Here is a 21,987-nt window from a genome sequence, read left to right on the forward strand (position 1 = left end):
GTGCTGCTACATTAGCTATGTGGCTGACATGCAGGAACCGGGTCCTGGAGGGTGGAATACACCTTCGATCACATGATAGACCATGTGCTGGCTTCCAGTGAGATTTGGGCTGTTTAGGCTCTGTGGGTGTGGATAGAAGTCCTGTGTTGGGGTGACTGGTTGTTTTGTTGTTTGTTCTTCTGTGTAATGAAATATTTTACTAAAGGGTATTTGAACACCAAATCAACCTCTCCTCTCCTAGCTCCTCCTCTTAAGTGAGAGTGGTCTACTGTATCCTTGCAATAAATAAATAAAAAGGACTTTGAAAAACAAACCTCTCCTCCCCCCAGCTCCTCTCCTGCAGTGAATAATAGTGAATTTGAAACTTAGGTTCAATAACGGTGAGGGATATTTTGTTGGTTTGCTCTCGTACTGCTTCCTACACATGTGTGTGGGAGAGAAACTCCCTCCAGAGGGAACACAAGGGTTTTAGCCTTTGCACACCATTTACATGCACAGAACTCTATAGAACACACTACAGGGAAGTAGTGGGGGAGCTTAGCTAGACATTCCATAACAATTGTGGATTTTGTGATACAAGCATCAAATTCGGTACACTTAGAAAAAAATTAGTTAACATGAATTTTCAATATCTAAAAACTGTTGTCTCTGGCGGCCATTGTGAAAAATGGCTGCCATATTGAAAATACATGATGGCTTCATGTTCTGCATGTCTTTGGCTATACCTGTACCACAGTTTGATGATTCTATCATATAATATTCATCGTGAATATGAAATTCCATCTAACAACAGTTGTCGCTGGCGGCCATCTTGAAAAATGGCCGCCATATTGAAAATCCATGATGCCTCCATATCAAATTTTTTTCTTTATGTCTTTGGCTACAAGTGTACCGAATGTGATGCTTGTATCACAAAATGCACAACTGTTATCAGGGCTCGACATTATAAATGGCCCGCTGGCCCGGAAGCACTATTTAGACACTCTGGGCCAGCATAACGTACTTTCCACTTGCCCGCTCGGGCCACTAAAAATATTGCTTTAAAAAAATGGCCCTGTGGTATTGGTATTTTGACTAGCAATTTAGTTAAATTGTTTCGTTTATCAACGCTACAACATAGCGTTCCGTGAGTCGGTTGTCGTTGTTGGGGGAAAAGCAAACAGCAGTTTGCTGCGGGTGCGCGCTCCTTCACTACAGACTATTGCGCCACCTACCATTCGCCAAAATGTTTTTACATTTACATTACATTTGATTGAAAGACTATGTTTTTTGTTCAAATTAGTTCAATTAGAGTCACACCTAATCCGCTGTACGCTACCTGTCAAGCATTAAATGATAGGGAGACAAAGTCAGAGGCTTACCAGTGAATGCATTCAAGTGTCTAACAACCTGAAGATCTAGGAGCCAGTTGCATCAGCTCTTTAGGTGCAAACTGAGCCTTGTAAGGCAAGGCAAGGCAAGGCAAGGCAAGGCAAGGCAAGGCAATTTATATAGCACTTTTCAACACAAGGCAATTCAAAGTGCTTTACAAATAATGAAAGACATTAAGCATTAAAAAAGAAATAGTTCAATTAAACATTAAAAGAAAAAGTACATGGATAAAAGTTACAGTGCAGTCTAAGATATGAATAGTTCAATTAAAAGCAGCGACAAAAAGAAAAGTCTTCAGCCTGGATTTAAAAGTAGTCAGAGTTGCAGCGGACCTGCAGGGTTCTGGGAGTTTGTTCCAGATATTTGGAGCATAATAACTGAACGCTGCTTTACCATGTTTAGTTCTGACTCTGGGGACAGAAAGCTGACCAGTCCCTGAAGACCTGAGAGATCTGGATGGTTCATAATTTAGCAGGTGGTCAGAAATGTATTTTGGGCCTAAACCATTCAGGGCTTTATAAACCAGCAGCAGTATTTAGAAATCTATTCTTTGACACACAGGAAGCCAGTGTAAAGACTTCAGAACAGGAGTGATGTGATCCACTTTCTTAGTGTTAGTGAGGACTCGAGCAGCAGCGTTCTGAATCAGCTGCAGCTTTCTAATAGATTTTTTAGTGAGACCTATGAAGACACCATTGCAGTAGTCCAGTCTACTGAAGATAAAAGCATGGACAAGTTTCTCCAGATCCTGCTGTGACATTAGTCTTTTAATCCTAGATATGTTCTTTAGGTGATAGTAGGCTGATTTAGTAACTGTTTTAATGTGACTGTTGAAAATCAGGTCAGAGTTTGACTACCATGACTACACCTAGATTTCTGGCTTTATCTGTTGTTTTGAACATTGCAGGCTGAAGCTCAGTGCTAACTTTTATACGTTCTGCCTTGGCTCCAAAAACCATTACCTCAGTTTTATCTTTGTTTAATTGGAGAAAGTTCTGACACATCCAGTCATTGATTTGTTCAATGCACTTACTCAGTGTTTGAATTGGAGCATAGTCTCCTGTTGAAATTGTTACGTAAATTTGTGTGTCATCCGCATAGCTATGGTAACTTATTTAGTTGTTTTTCATTATCTGAGCCAGTGGTAGCATGTAGACGTTAAAGAGAAGAGGCCCCAAGATGGAGCCTTGAGGTACCCCACATGTCATATTTGTCAACTCAGATGTGTATTTACTAGGGCTGTCAGTCGATTAAAATATTTAATCGCGATTAATCGCATGATTGTCCATAGTTAATCGCGATTAATCGCAAATTAATCGCACATTTTTTATCTGTTCTAAATGTACCTTAGAGGAATATTTTTCAAGTTTTTAATACTCTTATCAACATATGAGTGGACAAATATGCTTTATGCTAATGTTTATTATCATTTGAACAATGACAAATATTCTCATGAATATTAAACACAACAATCTCTGAACATTACAAATATTCGCCTCAATTCAACCTGGAACCTCTCTCATACAATACAAATTGTGTGTGTGTGTGTGTGTGTGTGTGTGTGTGTGTGTGTGTGTGTGTGTGTGTGTGTGTGTGTGTGTGTGTGTGTGTGTGTGTGTGTGTGTGTGCGTTTGTGTGTGTGTGTGTGCGTTTGTGTGTGTGTGTGATTGTTGGAGCTATGTGCAACTCAAGGCATATGCTCGAACGGGAGCTGCCTGGACGCTGCAATCATGTTGCTGCAATCATGAGTGTGCTGACTTCTCGTACAATGTCCCGCTGTCTGGCTGCCTGCTTAAAGTCAAGTGCTCGGCGCAGTTGTGTGGATAGGGCGCTCCTCTGTTTTAATTTAAACAGCTCCTTATATCCGTTAGCGCAGCTAGCTAGCACCAGATGCTAACAACAACAATAGCCGCGTTCACACTGCGGTACGGTAATGCATGTAAGGTCTCTCTCTCGCTCGCTCGGGCCACACACACCCTCCCAGTCCTCCCGATGGCCAGTCGGTGCCTGCCGGTGAGCGTGGAAGTGTGGTCTGCCACAAGCGGGCGGCAGGAGCGGGGCTGTCAGCAGCATCAGCTTGTAGATGGTATTTTAAACTCGATGCGCTCTGAAACTACGGGGCGGCCGAGGAAAAAAATACACATGCGTTAATCGCGTTAAAATAATTAGTGGCGTTAATTTTTTTTTGCGTTAACGTGTTATTAACGCGTTAACTTGACAGCCCTAGTATTTACCTATAGAAACAAAGTTGTTTCTGTCCTTTAAGTAGGATTCAAACCAATTTAGAGCTGTTTCCAAAAGTCCCACCCAGTTTTCCAGTCGGTCGAGTAATATGCTGTGGTCAACAGTGTCAAACGCAGCACTGAGATCTAATAATACTAACACTGAAGTTCTGCCACTGTCTGTGTTTAAGTGGATGTCATTAAAGACCTTTACAAGAGCAGTCTCAGTGCTGTGGTTTGGACGAAAGCCTGACTGGAACACATCAAAACAGTCATTTAAATGCAAGAAATTACTCAACTGTTGAAAAACAACTTTTTCAATGAATTTACCTAGAAATGGAAGGTTTGATATGGGCCTGTAATTTCATTTCATTTCAAACCTTTATTTATACAGATAAAATCCCATTACAATGAACATTTATTTACATAGCACGAGATAGTGCATCGGCAAGAACATTATCGGACCCCTTTTTATGGCTTATGTCAAGGTTGTAGTTCTGGACAATCAACGACCAACGCATAAGGCGTTGATTGTGGTTGTACATCCTTGAAAGAAAAACCAGCGGATTGTGATCAGTGTATACCTTAATAGGTTTTACACTGGAGCCAAGATACACCTCAAAGTGCTGCAAGGCAAACAATAGAGCTAAAGCTTCTTTCTCAATCTTGCGAATCTGCAGCCTGTGTTCATAGTCCGCTCTACGCTCCTTTTCCTGGCCCTCCATCTGAAGACGGACAAGACGAACTTTTAGTTTGGCATCACTACTTGCACCTAAGCTACCCGGAGAGAAAGCCTCAAACCTAGGAAGCGTTGCAGGAGGAGCTTGAGGACTAAACTTGTCAACTCTAGGTGTAGCTAATACTCTTTCCCTATCATCTTCAATAGACACCTCAGCCCTAGGCTGAGTTGACATGCTTGGGATTACAAGAATCTTTAACTCCTCTAGTTTTTGCAGGATTTTCTCTCTTATCTCTTTTTTTACTTTATACTTGTCTACTGAAATGTTAAAGTGAGCTGCGATACATAACATGTCATCTTTGCGACAGGAATACAACGTATCAACACTTGGACTTTCAATAAAGTCCTGTAAGTCAAAACCCATTTTTCAGCCAATGTACAACACCTACAATGCCTTCTCAATTATTGGTTGTTTTTATTTCAGGAAAATAGATATCCCGGACGAGCCCCCATTTGTTACGTCCCCACTAAGGTCTAGGGGACCTGGAGACAATAACGTACAACCAATAAGTATGAGAGAGTCAGAGTAAAGGTTGACAAAAGGTTTATTCCTTGTAACCTATCAGATAATACAATTAAACAGAAACTCTGTTTGTGAGGAGGAGGAGGAGTCAAAGGATTGTGCCAAACAAAAGAAACAAGCATAACAAAACCAGGCCTACCTCTACAACTATCCTTTGAAACCAAACTCAAACAAAAACCCTCACTAACTAACTACAAAGAATTTGACAAAACAATATACAGGGGTGGCAACAATCCGCTTACCTAGTGTGTCTAAACAATAGTTAGCTCGGTGGTGAGAAATGTACAGGGTACCCCAGACTTACCTAACTCCTCCACCTCTCAACACACACATTAACAAAGTTCAGATTTATCCAAAGAGCTTTAGTTGCTAAGCACAGCCGTGTTCCTTCCTCAGCAACAGGCCCAGAGTGAGAGAGAGAAGACTTCCTGGGTGCCTCCTTTATGGTCGGCCCTGGTTGCTGATAGGCCAGCTGAAGGTGAGAGGATCCAATCAGCCATCAGACTCAGGTGCACAGGCAGATACCGATCAGCTGCTGATTAGCTGTGCAGAAGACAGGGAGAAGAGAGAAACACAGGAGGGAAGGAAAACCACACATGTACAGCCTGCCTGGCACGTAACAGAGATCATTGATCTCTTTTCCAAGGGAGACCTGTTCAAGTAGTTCCACATGAAACATAAAAGCATAAACAGAACAACAAAAGGACATCATACAGCATCATTTACATAATTATCCACATAAGCAGGTACCAATAGCTTCTGATTGACTAACATCCAACCGAGCTTTAAAAACATTTAGTGGCACCAGATTGTTCAGTTTCCATTTAATTTGCAGACTATTCCAAGACAGAGGAGCTGCGCATCTAAAAGCTGTCTTCCCTAAGACAGTCCTAGCAGTTGGCACATTCAATAAAACCACAGCATTCGATCTCAGGCAGTAGCCACTTACAATTCTCCGTGAGATCAGGGAGCAGATATAAGATGGAAGTTTCCCTAGCATGGCTTTGTATATAAAAATGTACCAGTGACTGAGCCTCCGTACAGTTAGTGAAAGCAAACCAGCCCTTGCATACAGGGTACAGTGAAGGGTTAATGCTTTACAGTTTGTCACAAATCTCAGTGCACTGTGATACGCAGCATCTAACTTGACCAGGCAATTGGCAGGTGCATTCATATAGACCAAATCCCCATAGTCCAGCACAGGTAAAAAGGTCACAGTGACTAGCCTTTTCCTGGCCTCAAGCGAGAAACAGGACTTGTTTCTGAAAAAGAACCCTAGCCTAACCCTCAGTTTTTTTAGCAGGTTATTGACATGAAGTTTAAAAGAGAGACAATCATCAAGCCAGATACCAAGGTATTTGTAACAGGCAACAACTTCAAGTTTTGTTCCTTGCGTAGTTACAATATCTAAAACAGGCTCTGGTGTATTTTTGGCTTTAGAAAAGAGCATTACCTTGGTTTTATCCACATTTAAAAGAAGCTTTAATTCAGAGAATTGTTCATTACTGAAGCATCTAGATTATTCTTTTTTAAGAGCGGTTTAATGACTGCAGTTTTCAGGGCCTGTGAAAAAATACCTGAGTGAAGAGATTTGTTTACTATATGAAGTAGATCTGAGGCCATGCAAGGCAAAACATCTTTGAAAAATCCTGTTGGAATAATATCAAGGCAGCAGGAGGAGGACTTCAGAAGTTGTATAATGTCCTCTAAGTATTTATCATTAATCTGATGGAATTGTGTCATGGTGTTTGACTTGATGTTAAGTGGACACAGAGACAACACATTTGCTGTTCCTGATGCAGAGGCACTGACTGCTTGTCTGATTTTCTGAATTTTGTCAGTGAAAAAGGCAAAATCATTGCACGCCCTGGTGGATAGAAATTCAGAGGCTACTGACACTGGGGGGTTAGTTAGTCTGTCGACGGTAGCAAACAAGGCACGTGCGTTGTTTTTGGTAATGATGTCAGAGAAGAACGATTGTCGTGCGTTTTTCAATTCCAAATTATAAAGGCCAAGTCTCTCTTTATAGATTTCAAAGTGAACCTGGAGATTTGTTTTTCGCCACCTGCGTTCCGCTTTTCGACACTTTTTCTGTTCTCACGGTCATGGCCTTTCTCCATGGAGATATTTTCTTCCCAGTCACTTCCTTTACCTTAGTTGGAGCAATGGCATCTATAATATTTTTTATTTTTGAATTAAAATGATCTACTAGCTCATTTACTGAGGTGTTAGCAGGGGCAAGTGTGGAAGAAAAATTCTGAGTAAACATTTCCCTAGTATTTTCAGTTAAATATCGCTTTGTGGTTACCTCTTTTTGAACATTTTTGTGAACAGAAATAAAGCTCTCAAAGAAAACACAGGAATCGTCAGAGAGTGCAACATCAGTCACCACAACCTTAGAGATATTCAGACCCTTTGAGATAATTAAGTCCAGAGTGTGCCCCTTATTGTGCGTGGGCTCCGTCACATGCTGAGTCAGTCCATAGCTATCAAGAACACAAAACAGTTCTTTAGCCCCTCTGTCCTGGGGGTTGTCAACATGGATGTTAAAATCACCAACAATGACTAGACGGTCAAAGTCAATACACACTATAGACAGCAGTTCGGTAAAATCATCAAAAAAGCTTGCACAGTATTTGGGTGGCCTATAGATATTTAGGAACAGAGTTCGAGAGGAGCATTTCAGCTGAAGGGCCACATATTCAAAAGAAGCAAAGTTCCCATACGATGTCTTCCTGCATTGAAGGGAATCATTGAACAGAATAGCAACTCCACCCCCTTTCTTATGCATTCTTTCCTGACTCATAAAACTAAAGTTGGGAGGGGTTGATTCGATAAGAACAGCTGCACTGTTATTTTGTTCAATCCAAGTTTCTGTTAAAAACATAAAATCGAGATTGTGCTCAGTGATAAAATCATTGATTAAAAATGTTTTTCCTGCCAAAGACCTGACATTTAATAAAGCTAGTTTAAGTTTGTTAAACACACTATCAGTCAGGTTTTTTGTAACAAGCTGTGGCTGACATGGAATCACTGCTAAATTAGATAAACTGTATCTAAGATGATTCACCGCTCTTAATCTGTTACCTATCAACACAGATATCGGCAAAGCTACTGGCAGGCAGGGCCCCGGCATGTCCTGGAAAGAGTTGAGAGTGCCATACGCCCTTGAGCCACTATAGAGTGGTGCAGTGACGCGTCCTAAAACCCTTTTATAATCTATCGATTAGATTTATGATTCGAAATTTATAAAAGTAGGGTAGACATGTGGAGATTATCCGGCTGAACAAAACGTGCATTTATCAAACAGGTTTGTTTTCCACAGACCTTATTTCCAGCTATTTTCCAAAACCCTGTGGAGAAATCCCATTGCTTTTTGTGGAGGGAACCAGCAGCTTACTTCCTGGTTTCAGGACACGTCACTGCACCTCTCAATATGATGCCAATATAAACAAGGTCTTCTGTCGGCTCTGTACATCAATGCCGACCTATGCTGACAAGTAAGTGAAGAGTAGAAAATATAAAGGTATTGGCTATAGGGAAATGTCCCAGCAGTTTAGGATAATGAAGGATCTAATCTAATCTATAGCCATTACATTTCTAACTCCTGGACAGGAAGGCAGAAAGTGCATTATACAAATAATAATACTCATAATAATAGCAGACATTTTTTAACAATGACCACAATATCATTATTTTAATAAACCAAATATGAACAATTGAGGAAAATGAGGAAGAACTGATGATTCAAATGTTGTAGTACAAGTAGTAATGTAGTTAGTGCATAAATTAGGCTACTTTTGCAACAAATGTGTTAATTTTCTTCATTATTAGTCGATTTTTTTTTTTTTGGACGAATGCTCCGGGCCAGTGGTTACAATGTGGGGCCAGTGATAATACAATTCCACCGGCCCGGAGGGCCATTTTACCCTTAATGTCTACCCCTGGTTATGGTTATCTGCCCCACTGAAGGGAAGACTCCAATAAGCATAAAAGGGCCCCTTTAACGCATCAGTCTATATCCATATTAACCCTGTAGTCCTGTGCTGGTGCAGATGAACAATGTGAAACATGGTTAGTCTTTGGACTAGGGCTGCACGATTTGGGGAAACAATCTAATTGCGATTTTTCTGACAAATATTGCGATTCGGTTTGCGATTCTGTTTTTAAGCGACCCAACGGAAGTTTATTGTAAAAAATAAGGTCATATCAACGTACTGCTGTCTCTAGCACCCCCGCAGCCTGAGCTACGAGTGAAAGAACTAAACTTACATGAAACTTCCGTTGGGTTGCTTTAAAGTCAAGCTTCAGTTTAAGATTCACCCTGTAATAGAAACACGTGATGGAGCATTACTAACTGACTCAGATGGTTTGTTTCACCAAACCATCTAAAGCTCCATTGGAAGCCATTTGGAAAGGGCAGGCACTTTCAAAAATACTTGGCAGGTGATTGGATCAATCTGTCTATCACCTACTATCAAGGGCCACTTCTGATTGGTTAACAATGGTTGGTACATGTGGAGCACAGCACTTCTGATTGGTGTGGGTGACTGACACACAAGAAGAACAAAAAAAAATGTAAAAGAAAAATATAAAAAAAACCTCAGTACAGCATTATTCCTAAACTGTCAACCTGCATTGTGTCTCATGATGTTTATCATTCTAAGTAGTATGTTCCTTTAGCCTTCAGCCATGTATTTCCTGCATGCATTGCTACATTTGTCGGCTACTCCTGGGTATCTCTCTGCTCAAAGACTTCTTCTGCCAGGAGAATTCTCTTCATTTGACCAAATAAGGGATCACAGATACAACTGTTAATCCCCCTCCCCCCTGCCCACCACATTTAGAAGTGATGGCACTTTAGCCAGCTCTCCATAAACTCTGTTTATGTTCACTAAATTGCCTCAATGCTCTCTCAAACATGTGCAAATGGGTCCAAATACTCTCAGCTGTTAGATAAAGGGGAGATAGAAATGCTTTTTCTCGTTCCGTTCACAACTATTTGCTTCAGGAAATACATTATTGTCTCTTTTCATTTTAAATATAGCCAACAACAAAAACACATATCCAAAGCTGAATGGTCTGCAATGTTGCACTCTGAAGCTCCAGGTTTCATCCTGACTATTACAGCACTGCCTTAAACTCCCTCCATGTCTTCCAATGCTTCCTGTGTGAATATCTACATCTATGTATACAGTATGCCTTGAGGATACTTGTCCATTCAGTTTCAGTTCATATTTCATTTTATACATATTATAATTCCCATAGAAACGACTTTGCAATCAGGGTTTTGAATCCAACAACAAGTCTGCCAAGCTGATTTGTTGGTGCCACATTGTTTGGGAAAAAAACAGAGCGGCAGTTAAAGTGCCCTGTTGGATGCTCCAGACAAAAAAGTTCCCAGTAAGTAAACGTTTTAGTTGAGAACATTTGATGTAGGGTGCTAGGGTGGCCTTAAACTAGAGATTACACGATACAGTGAAGAACGATATATATAAATATAATATATAGGCTCCATACTAGGGGTGGGCGATATTGAAAAATATATTATCACGATATTTTTCAAGCAGTATCACGGTAGACGATATATATCACGATATTTTTTCATGTCGGTTATGATTATTTTTCAAGGTACTTAACAGTACAAGCACCTACAAGGTAACAGAAACTAAAACAAAAAGGAGTAACAGACCAAAATAGCATTTCAAGCTGGTTTTATTTCTGAAATGAATCCCTGAATGAACAATTCAACATTTTGATATGGCTTCAAGGCACAGTTTCTCAGTATAAAAATGAACTTTCTGAGGTAGCACTAGCAGTGAACATCAATAAACATGAAAAGGAGGGTAAAACATAACTAAGTAAAACATCAATGAGGAAAAGTCAGTACCAAACAATTCAAATGTAAACTTTAGACTTGAAGTGCAATAAAAGACTTTAGCATAACTGAAGGGAAAAGTTTATTTGTTTTATAGTTTTCTTTTCCACATTTTTTTTTTTTTATCACGATAGATACGATATCTCTGAAAAAGCATATCGTGGAGACCTAATATCGTCATGACGATATATATCGTCATATCGCCCACCCCTACTCCATACTATAATAGTTGTTGCATGTTGATGCCCCACCACATACAGCTGGGTCCTTTTTTTAAGGAACAAGCTCCCCATTTACATCAGAACAGCAAATTGCAACTGCAACTTGGCCAATAAAAGAAATATCTCACTTCTGTACGTACCAATAAGACGGTTTGGACTTACTATGAAGGAGATTCAGTAGCACTCTTTTTTGGCTTATTCATACACTAAAAAACCCTGAAATGTTGACTTTAATTAAATGTATTGTCAACACATTTCGGGTAACTGTATCAGGTTAGTTGAAAGCAATTATATTGAGTTCAACTTAATATTTCAATTAACCTAATACACTTATGTGAAATCTAATGCATTTAATTAAAGTCAACGTTTCAGTTTTTTCAGGAGCTAATGTCTTCATGGTTGAATCCTGGAATTCGCTTTGAATAAAAGCCTCAGCTAAATGTAATGTACAGATGTAGCACTCCAGATCAGACTCAAATGGGTGTGTCCCAGTCAAAAGCCCAGCGGATGCCAGTGGCTGGGGGTGTTGCCAAATTGCTAGAGGGCGTTGCCCAATTTCCCCATTTGTTCAATTACAGGATTTAACCATGAGATGGCGCTTCATTCACAAAATACACAATGGGCGTTGTAGAAACATCAATATTTTAGATCAAATAAAGTATATAGTTTGCTTTATGCAGTATATTTCTTGTAATATTGTACAGTAGATTGAAGTAAATCAATTTATACATTAAGATAAGATAAGATGGACCTTTATTAATCCCGTGGGGAAATTCAGTAGTTCAAACAGCAACAGGGTGAGAGTGAAAAACAGGACAGCACAGATTCACACAGATTAATAAAATCAAAAATAAGATGAGCGATACAAATAATAATAATGAGAAACTATGAAATAAGAAATGAATAAAACTAAAATGTAATTATCATATCATATATTATAATGTATTGTATTATTAAGTAATATCATACATTAACCCCATTATAGCAGATGCCACATTAAATGGATGAACACATGTATGCATCAATAATTACAACAGAGTATTTCTAAATACAAGTTGTAAAAATACTTATATGTATTTAATATTAACCCTTTGGAGTCGACCGTCACGCCGGCGTGATCAGATCACATGACCTGTTCAAGCCGGTGCCGCATAAAAACAACAGTCCGGACAACATTGCCGTGTGTTTCTGTCGAAAGTACTGGCTTTAAACTATATCCCAGTCTTTGTTTCATGCAAAAATACCCAATAAACACGGACATACGATGATATAAAGTTAATACAGATATATTTCAGAAGTATGAATAATGGAAGCACATATTTTAATATCTTCGCCGTATTTTATCATTTTACGAAACGGAAAATACTGGAAACTGTAGATCCTGCTCAACAGGATGTATATGTGTATTTCTGTCGAAAGTACTGGCTTGAAACTATATCCCAGTCTTTGTTTCATGCAAAAATACCCAATAAACACGGACATACGATGATATAAAGTTAATACAGATATATTTCAGAAGTATGAATAATGGAAGCACATATTTTAATATCTTCGCCGTATTTTATCATTTTACGAAACGGAAAATACTGGAAACTGTAGATCCTGCTCAACAGGATGTTTACCAGGGAGGGGGTGAGGTAATCAGTTAAACGGAGTGATACGAAACGAGACGAAAAGAGACGAAGAGGGACGGCGGGAACCGAAGAGAGACGGCGGGAAATGGAGAGAGACGAAGACAGGCGGCGGGAGACGAAGAGAGGCTGCGGGAGACTGCGATTGAAGTAAAGTGACAGACAAACATTGAGAATTTAGATATAGTTAGATAGATTTAGAGTTTTGAAGACTCAACTATGATGAAGAGAACTCTGAACGTGAGTCAAGCTTTAAGCTTGTTTTTTGACATGGAGGAGGAGGAATCTGTGATGTTGCCCTCTGTGTCGTAGTTGACAGAAACCGCTTTGAAGCGTGGCACAGATAAAGACAGAAAAAACAGATTTGTGTACATAATGTGTATATATTTGTATTATATTTATAATAACACTTTTGCCTTATCAGAATGAAATCCCATGCTACCTCAATCAAACTTTCACATTATCATAGTCACATCCCATGTATATATTTCCAGCTTTTAAATGGTTTCGTTGTGTATGTTTGTGTTATGAAAAATAAAATCATTTTCAAAATCTGTTTTTACTTTTTTTTTTTTTGTGATTTTGGGTCCAAAATGTTCATATAGTAGAAGATCACTGCTCTAAACAAAGTCAAAAATCCTACATCCAAACGAAATAAATATAATTAATTATGATGAATACGTTAAGTCTTGTTCATTGTTTTTCACTTTTATTAAATGTTTGATATTTCCGGTGGAAATGGTGGACTATCGGACATTCAAAATGCAGCATATTTCCCCCAAGTGTCTGTCAAAATGCATTTTACGTTTCTAACTTGCAATATCATTATTTCCGCTCTCTTCAGAAGAGCGATCTCCCTGTGTCTCTCTGTGTGCGGGGGATCACAGGAGGGGGGGGGGGAGAGCTGTGGAATGTGACACACATTCCGATGGCCAATTAGTTTTAAACAAAGGGTCCCCAACATATAGGACACATGGGGGGTAGGCCTACTGAGACAACGAAATGCAGTTTAGCTTCTAACCAGGTGCAACAAGCAGTAAAGTGAAAAGTAATGTTCACAATCTACAGAATAAAATATATAATGAATTGAATGATGAATAAACAGTGAGGGGTATGAATACACTCGATATCAGCCTGTGAGCAGTATGAACAGTGTGTTAATCGTTAATGTCAGATATGTACTAAGTAAATAGCCTATATTAATTTCATGATGGATTAAACCACATTTATTTCGTTAAAAATAAACAAAATGATTAAATGTAGGGTGAATTGCCCTAATGTGGAACATTACAGACTTCGGGAATATATTGCGACATGAAGCCGATACAATAAATAAAAAATCCAGTAACATTCTGAAATCCCCAGGATGTGTCCTAATCAAACCAAAAGAGAACATGCAGATATTAAACTCATAAAAGAAATGGTAGACATATTAGTACTCTTAGTGCCAAGTTGTCTCAGACAATCTGTTTTCCTAATGTGGGACAGTTCTGTGCAAAATGTGGGACACTGAAAAGTCTATATTAAAAAGCCTCAGTCACCTTCATTCATGTAATAAAAAAATCTCAGGCCAGTAACACTCAAAGCTACAGTAAATGTGCAATACCATGCTATGTTACTATTTAGAATGTTATTGTTGTTACAACAGAAGATGTTTTTATTTAAATTGAAGTTAAATGCATCAATCTGGTGCACTGAGGGCAACATTAGTAGATTTGTGGATACAGCTCTCAACACTCATATGAAACAGAACTGTTCTTACAATGTGTGTTGGAAGGTATTAAATTACTATGCATATTTTATTGTGTAAACACACAGCTGATCACCTGAGAGCTGCCGTTTCATTCAGAGCGTTTAAAAAAAACGACGGTCTGATTTCAACAACTCAATGTGTGATTATTATAGCAGTAATATTAGACACTAATAATACAGTAAACTATTAACACTGTACATATTATTGTTTGCCCGTGGGATTAGGATGATCGGTAGAGAGCCGCTGCACTTTCCTCCGGTCGGATGTGATATAAAAACAAAGCGATTATTGTTGTTGTTGTAAACTCACGTGGATTAAATGTAGTGCATTAATTTCAACTCGCGAACATATGATACATTAAATGAATGCGAGGATGACGATCGAACATCGTTTGTTTGACCCTGGATGCATTTCCTGATCTAAAAACATAGCGATGGTTTTGTACTTACGCCAACGTGAATTAAACATTATTTTGTTAAATAAAAACATGGTGATGTTTAGTAAATGATTACATGTCTCTTACTTAAGCACAGAATATGATCCTATCCGTGACATATATGGATCTTAACAAATATCCGCTTTATCAGATACCTGTAGATCAGCTGTTTATTTCACATGAGTTTCAGTGTGGCAGCTTTTCACGGCTCCCCCTGGTGGATCCATGATCCATTGCAGCTGGTTTCATTATAATTAAATGTATTTATCAAGGGGGCGTTTCAAGTCCTGCGGGGGGGTTTTCCTTATCAGCAGGGGCCCACCCCGTGCCGATCACGGACCCGCACGGGTAGGCGTCTGAAACGAAGCGCTACATCTGTAATGTATGTTGGTGTTGTGGTCACAGGTCATGTGATCACCGTGGACTCCGCCCTCCTGAAGGAGCAGCAGCAGGCGGTCCTGGTCAGTCCGGTTCTGGACCATCAGTACTGGAGCTGTGTGAGGCTGGTGTACCAGATCACCGGGGGGGGGTCGCTGCAGCTCTTCCTCAGACCAGATGGGGATAACTTTGACTACCGGATGTGGACTGCCAACCAAGCCTCTGACAGCTGGCTCATCGCTAGTGTGGACCTAGCCAACAGCACCACCCCCTACCAGGTAAGTTGTAGTTTGTCTTCACCCCATCTGTTGAGTGCACCTGTATTAGATTCAATATTTGTTCCACTTATACTGACAATCTTGCAAAGTAGTGCTTGACCTGGCTTCCTCTTAATGGCTTGTGGAGGATTTTGGATATGGTGATTGTTTCAGGGGTTCATCGACAGCTAGTGAAGGTGTTTTTGGTTTGATTTATATTTATATTTAAATTAAATAACCAATAAAACATGTTTAGTACTTCACGCACATTAATGAGCTGTGTTTTCACAGTGGTTTTTTAATATTTGTAATTTAATTATTTACTGTAAATGGTTGTTAATATGCATGTATTGACATGACTTTACTGTATGAATTATTCAAGTTGCATCTAAAGTCACCTGCTTTTTTGTAATTTAAAGAAAGTTAATGCTCCAAAACACAGAGTGAGTTTGAGGCCAAGTGTTATAAAAGCATGGTGATGTCATCTCAGGGTCTTTCTAAATTGAACTAGCTTCTTTATTGTCAATAAGAGTGCTAACCTCTTCCATCCAGAACAATTCCTAATGTAAATATATACAGACTGTGAAATCAAAATAAATGGCTCAAGTGTAATAACTTAAAACCATGCTGTGAGTCTCATGAGTTATGAGAGGAAAACAAAACTACATCATGTTGGTACTTATGCAGTGCATGACATTAAGGATTTTCGGAGCTAAGCTAATTTACAGATGGCCCTGAGCCCAATAGAGATTGCCCTGAAATATGCGCACGGACGAAATGACGCACGAAGGGTTTGGGGGGCCTCCCCCTAGAACATTTAGATTGTTGCAGGTCTTAGATGCTGTCTGGTGCATTCTCTAGACTGAATTATAAGATGAACCACCACAATATTATATTGTACAATTTCAATTTTATTCTTCATTTCACTTGTTTGTTTGTTCTTGTTTGTGTTTGCTCGCTTGCATGCCCTGCATAGCTATAAGAAACACTTAAGTTGTTGCTCAAGACACTTTCCATCTGATGAAGGCAAATGCCTTCCCAGATGGAAACAAGTAGAAAACATTACATTCAGTTATAACTGCCAAAACAAACATTATTTACACTATTATGGCCCCTGTTAAAAAATGTTTGTAATGTTATCTACTGTAAGTTGGTCGAACGAATGCCCCCTCATCCGGAAGCTGACCGAGCAGCAGTCGAGAGGAGCCGAGCGCATCCGCGAAGCACACAAAATCGCAACGTCAGAGTTCCCGTTAGCCGGTGTAGGTCATGGATGTATAATAAGAACTGGATACAGCGTGGGAGACGGGGCCTCATTCATTCCTATGAGAGTTGCTCATTAGCGCATGATGATAAAATGGCCCAACTTTTGAGAGAGCGAAACGTCACAGATTACCCGGCATGCCTGAGAAGTACCCGTATGTGCGCTCATAGCGCATGCGCAACTTTAACCAAAATGCTCGTTCACATCAAGCACGTCAATTTGCGTACACGTAACAGCACCGTGCGTTCATGACAGCATGGTAATGATTTGTTATTATGATGGATTTGATATTAACGAGGCGGCAGTTAGCAGTTAGCGGCTAGCTAGTAATTATGCTAATGTAACATCAATCGCTATGTACTTATATTACGCTGTATAGGCCGCAAGGTGAACCTCGAAAAGTCCTTTAGAAAAGAAATCCCGCTCCACAGAAGTGGAACTTCATAATCTTTAGTTCATAAAAAAGAACGAGTCATGCTTATCCACCAAAAAAAAGTTCCTCGCTAAAATTCCTGTCAATTCTTCTAGGCACGTAATTATTGGCTGAACTAGTCCCTTCAAAGCGCAATAATATCTTGGTCAAAAGTAGTGCCACGGTTCGTCACGTGATCGTGCTACACCAATTAGGTAGCTGCATTTTGTCAACAGAAGTGAAAGATGGCCGCCTACATGGTTACGCTAAACCAGACCAAATGGATTCTAAACAGTGCTGTATGCTTGTTTTATGTCATGTTTTGTCATATGTCTTAATACATCACTAAGTCCGAGGTATTTGCGTTATATACGTGGTATTTTTGAGAGGTTTTACTATCTGGGAACAGAGTTGACCATCGAATCAACATTGGCTAGCAGCGTTTATCAGCCAACTCCAGCTACAACAACATTCCTGGACTACCATGTTCGCATCGCTAGGTTCATTGGCTGAGCTCGTGGATTATTCCATTAGACTGAGGACTTTTTGTCTGTCTGTCTGTTGTTATTGTTACCCTGTACACGTTAAATGCACTCTTAAAATAAACATGACTTGATTTCATACATAGCTGCGTCCAAGAAGAAGGTTAATTTGTTACGTTAAGTAATTTAGACCAATAAAATGCAGTACTTATACCAATGACCATTGATTCATTTATTTACTCATTCATCATATAATAATTTGATGAATTACATTATTATTATTATTATTATAGATTATTATTATAGATATATATAATATATATATATAGATTATTATTATTATAGATATATATAATATATATATATAGAGATTATTATTATAGATATATATAATATATATATATATATTATTATTATTATTATAGATATATATAGATTATTATTATAGATATATATAATATATATATATATATATATAGAATATTATTATAGATATATATAATATATATATATATTATTATTGTAATATGATAATATTGTATTTGTAACTTCAAAATCAATGCCACTGTCATGGAGGGTGTACAGTCTGTTGATGTTGTTGAAGACCTGCTGTGTGATATTGGTAAAATAATCAACCTTTTCGTGCTTCACAGACGTAATATGCATGTAACAATGTTTGTGTGTTGATAATTTTGACATTTTGAGACTTTCTGGTGCGTTTTCTTCGTCCCCGCTACTCGATGAAATCATGGCGGTCGCCATTTTTTCCAAATCTGTTTGTTGATACCGGTATATGCAGCTACCCAATTGGTGTAGCACGATCACTTGACGGACCGTGGCACTACTTTTGACCAAGATATTATTACGCTTTGAAGGGACTAGTTCAGCCAATAATTACGTGCCTAGAAGAATTGACAGGAATTTTAGCGACGAATATTTTTTTGGTGGATAAGCATGACTCGTTCTTTTTTATGAACTAAAGATTGTGTAGTTCCACTTCTGTGGAGCGGGATGAAACGATAACAGGGTTCACCTTATGGCCTAGTAACAGGATCTAGTGATATCCAACAGAGCTTTTAGCATGAAAGAATTATTGCACTGTATATATATATTCTGTCAAACGATTACAAATTTTAATCAGATTAATCACAGTTTAAAAATTAATTAATCATGATTAATCACCATTCGAACTATGTCCAAAATATGCCATTTATTTATGTATATTGTTGTGGGAATGGAAAGATAAATGAAAGAAGGCGGATATATCCATTTAACATACAGTATGTTTATTATAACATTTTTCTGCGTGTCAAAATGAAAGACAACCCACACACCTATCAATCATCAAACCGTGGGGTCTTAATTCATTACGTGTTGATTTCTATCAACGGGGGAGTACTTCAGGAAAGTCGATGGGGGGGGGGGGGGGGGGGGCTAGTGGAGTACTTCGTGACCACAGAGTGTGAACGTTGTGATCAGCTGTTTTAGCGCAGTTCTCCAGTGAAGGGGGGGAGTCTCCTTCCGCAGCCGGTTGGCGTAGTTTTGGCACAAGTCCGTTGTACAGACCGACGTTAACAGCAGCCCTGTCTGTGCACACGGAGACCGACTCTGTCGTCCGGTGATCCAACAGCCTTCTGGAAAAGCTTCACAAGTACGTCGGTACGCAAATGCGCTTTGTGACACAAGTGACGGTACGCATTTCAGATTACGCACATAACCTGCGTACCAGCAAAAGTATCCTCCGTCGGGACTTCCTGCAACAACACCACGCCGTTATCAAAGATGTTCTATTGAGAAGACGATCACTCCGTGACAAAAGTTTTCAAAACCGTTGCTACTGAAATCAATCTTACTAACTGCTGTCTGTGCAATTTACTCCGCGCGAGTTGGCAGACTTTATTTTGCTTACTTTAACATCATTTTTCATGGTGGGGCTAAGCCATTTCTTGGTATGGGTGTAGCCTACCCCAGCCATACCATGGCGCTGCCACTGGTGGCACGTATGGGGCGGGCCATTCTGCACATGCGTTAAATGCGTTAAATATTTTAACGCAATTAATTCAAAAAATTAATTACCGCCGTTAACGCGATAATTTTGACAGCACTAATATATATGTCAAAATTATCGCGTTAACGGCGGTAATTAATTTTTTGAATTAATTGCGTTAAAATTAGAGCCGGGACTCGATTAAAAGAATTAATCTAATTAGAGGCTTTGTAATTAATTAATCGAAATTAATCGCATTTTTAATCAAATATACATATTTGACCTGAGAACAGCGAGAAGCAGTTTCCACATGGACTTGACTCCAAGTGGTCTACAGTCGAGTGCAGTCCAGTGAGCCAGGGAGCTGGTTATTCTCTCAGACGTGGACTGACTTATCCTGGCCCTGAAACCAGTCGTCTGGTTGAGTGTGGGTTGGGTCAGGGTGTGGTTCCTTGCACTCGGAGTCGGGCTAACTGCTACATGCTAGCTGCTACATGCTTTGCATTTAGGTGATACTTTAGGCTTGATGAGCTGCGGTGATATGCAAATTCTTTTTTGCATAATTTGCACGCAACCGCGCTCTTATCCACGCTTCCATCCGTCCGTTTTTTAAAACAAAATGTCCCATCCACGGGGCCGACCAAAGCGGTCTCATCAGCTTGTTCGTTCATGTTTGACTATTGTTCACCGTGGTTTGTTGTAGTTTGAAGTCCCATGCTGAAGTCATGAACGTTAGTTGGTGCTCCAGTATAATCGGTACGCCTGAAACTCATCCAGTGAGAAACGTTCCGCTGTGCAAAAATAAGTGCGATTAAAATGCGTAAAATTTTTTAACGCGTTAATTTTTGTGTAATTAATTAATCTTAATTAACGCGTTAAAGTCCCGGCCCTAGTTAAAATATTTAACGCATTTAACGCATGTGCAGAATGGCCCGCCCCATACGTGCCACCAGTGGCAGCGCTGGGGTAGGCTACACCCATACCAAGAAATGGCTTAGCCCCACCATGAAAAATGATGTCAAAGTAAGCAAAATAAAGTCTGCCAACTCGCGGAGTAAATTGCACAGACAGCAGTTAGTAAGATTGATTTCAGTCGCCACGGTTTTGAAAACTTTTGTCACGTAGTGATCGTCTTCTCAATAGAACATCTTTGATAACGGCGTGGTGTTGTTGCAGGAAGTCCCGACGCAGAATACTCTTGCTGTAGTTCAGGGCAGAGCCATATAATAGTAATAATATGGCTCTGGTACAGGGGTGCACATAACTGGTACGCAGGTTATGTGCGTAATCTGAAATGCGTACCGTCACTTGTATCACAAAGCGCATTTGCGTACCGACGTACTTGTGAAGCTTTTCCAGAAGGCGGTTAGATCACCGGACGACAGAGTCGGTCTCCGTGTGCACATACAGGGCTGCTGTTAACGTCGGTCTGTACAACGGAACTGTGCCAAAACTACGCCAACCGGCTGCGGAGGGAGACTCCCCCCATCACTGGAGAACTGCGCTAAAACAGCTGATCACAACGTTCACACTCTGTGGTCACGAAGTACTCCACTAGTCCCCTCTGTCGACTTTCCTGAAGTACTCCCCCGTTGATAGAAATCAACACGTAATGAATTAAGACCCCACGGTTTGATGATTGATAGGTGTGTGGGTTGTCTTTCATTTTGACATGCAGAAAAATGTTATAATAAACATAGATACTGTATGTTAAATTGATATATCCGCCTTCTTTCATTTATCTTTCCATTCCCACAACAATATACATAAATAAATGGCATATTTTGGACATAGTTCGAATGGTGATTAATCATGATTAATTCATTTTTAAGCTGTGATTAATCTGATTAAAAATTGTAATCGTTTGACAGCCCTAATATATATATATATATATATACTTATAATAATAAGTAATATTAACTTTATTTAATAAATAATTAGTATAGAAATCCAATTATACAAATAATTTACGGTACAAGATTTAATCATACAGCCCATGTAGTATGATAATGAATTACAGCAAACATGTGCAATATATCCATTATTACAGCTCCGTGGGATGGCAGTAAGACGATATGGGTCCGTTCTTATTGTGCATCCATGGGTAAAGATAAACGCAACTCACATTGGTTTCTAAAACAGCATCTCTGTTAACTACGTGTATTCACTGAATTTCACTCTCTGCCTTTAACGGCTCGTTGTAGCTCCAATAGCTCCAGCCCCCACCCTCCCTGTGAGCCCAGTGTGCTCTGATTGGTCGGGACACGTAACATGAACGTGCCGGGCGGCGCGGTCCCGTGGGTTAGATGCACGTTCATAATGCAGAGGGAAATAACTCTCAGAATAACGTTATTAGCACAATATTACAACTTGAGGAACGAATGTTTTTAATAAGGGCTATACAAGTGTTCATACTGGGTAGTTTATTTAGTT

At 39.5% G+C, this 21,987-nt stretch overlaps 1 protein-coding gene across 2 annotated transcripts in view; it reads left to right on the top strand.

Moving 5' to 3' along the window:
- Positions 1 to 21,987, top strand: part of mamdc2a (MAM domain containing 2a) — a 68,829-nt gene that overhangs the window by 4,944 nt on the left and 41,898 nt on the right. For both annotated transcript variants that reach the window (XM_034090256.1, XM_034090257.2), the window contains exon 3: positions 15,180 to 15,430. In XM_034090256.1, coding sequence (XP_033946147.1) covers positions 15,180 to 15,430 — 251 coding nt within the window. The remainder of the gene's footprint in view (positions 1 to 15,179; positions 15,431 to 21,987) is intronic.

The sequence above is a fragment of the Pseudochaenichthys georgianus genome, chromosome 9, assembly GCF_902827115.2.
Source record: "Pseudochaenichthys georgianus chromosome 9, fPseGeo1.2, whole genome shotgun sequence".
In the NCBI taxonomy this organism is placed as follows: Eukaryota; Metazoa; Chordata; class Actinopteri; order Perciformes; family Channichthyidae; genus Pseudochaenichthys; species Pseudochaenichthys georgianus.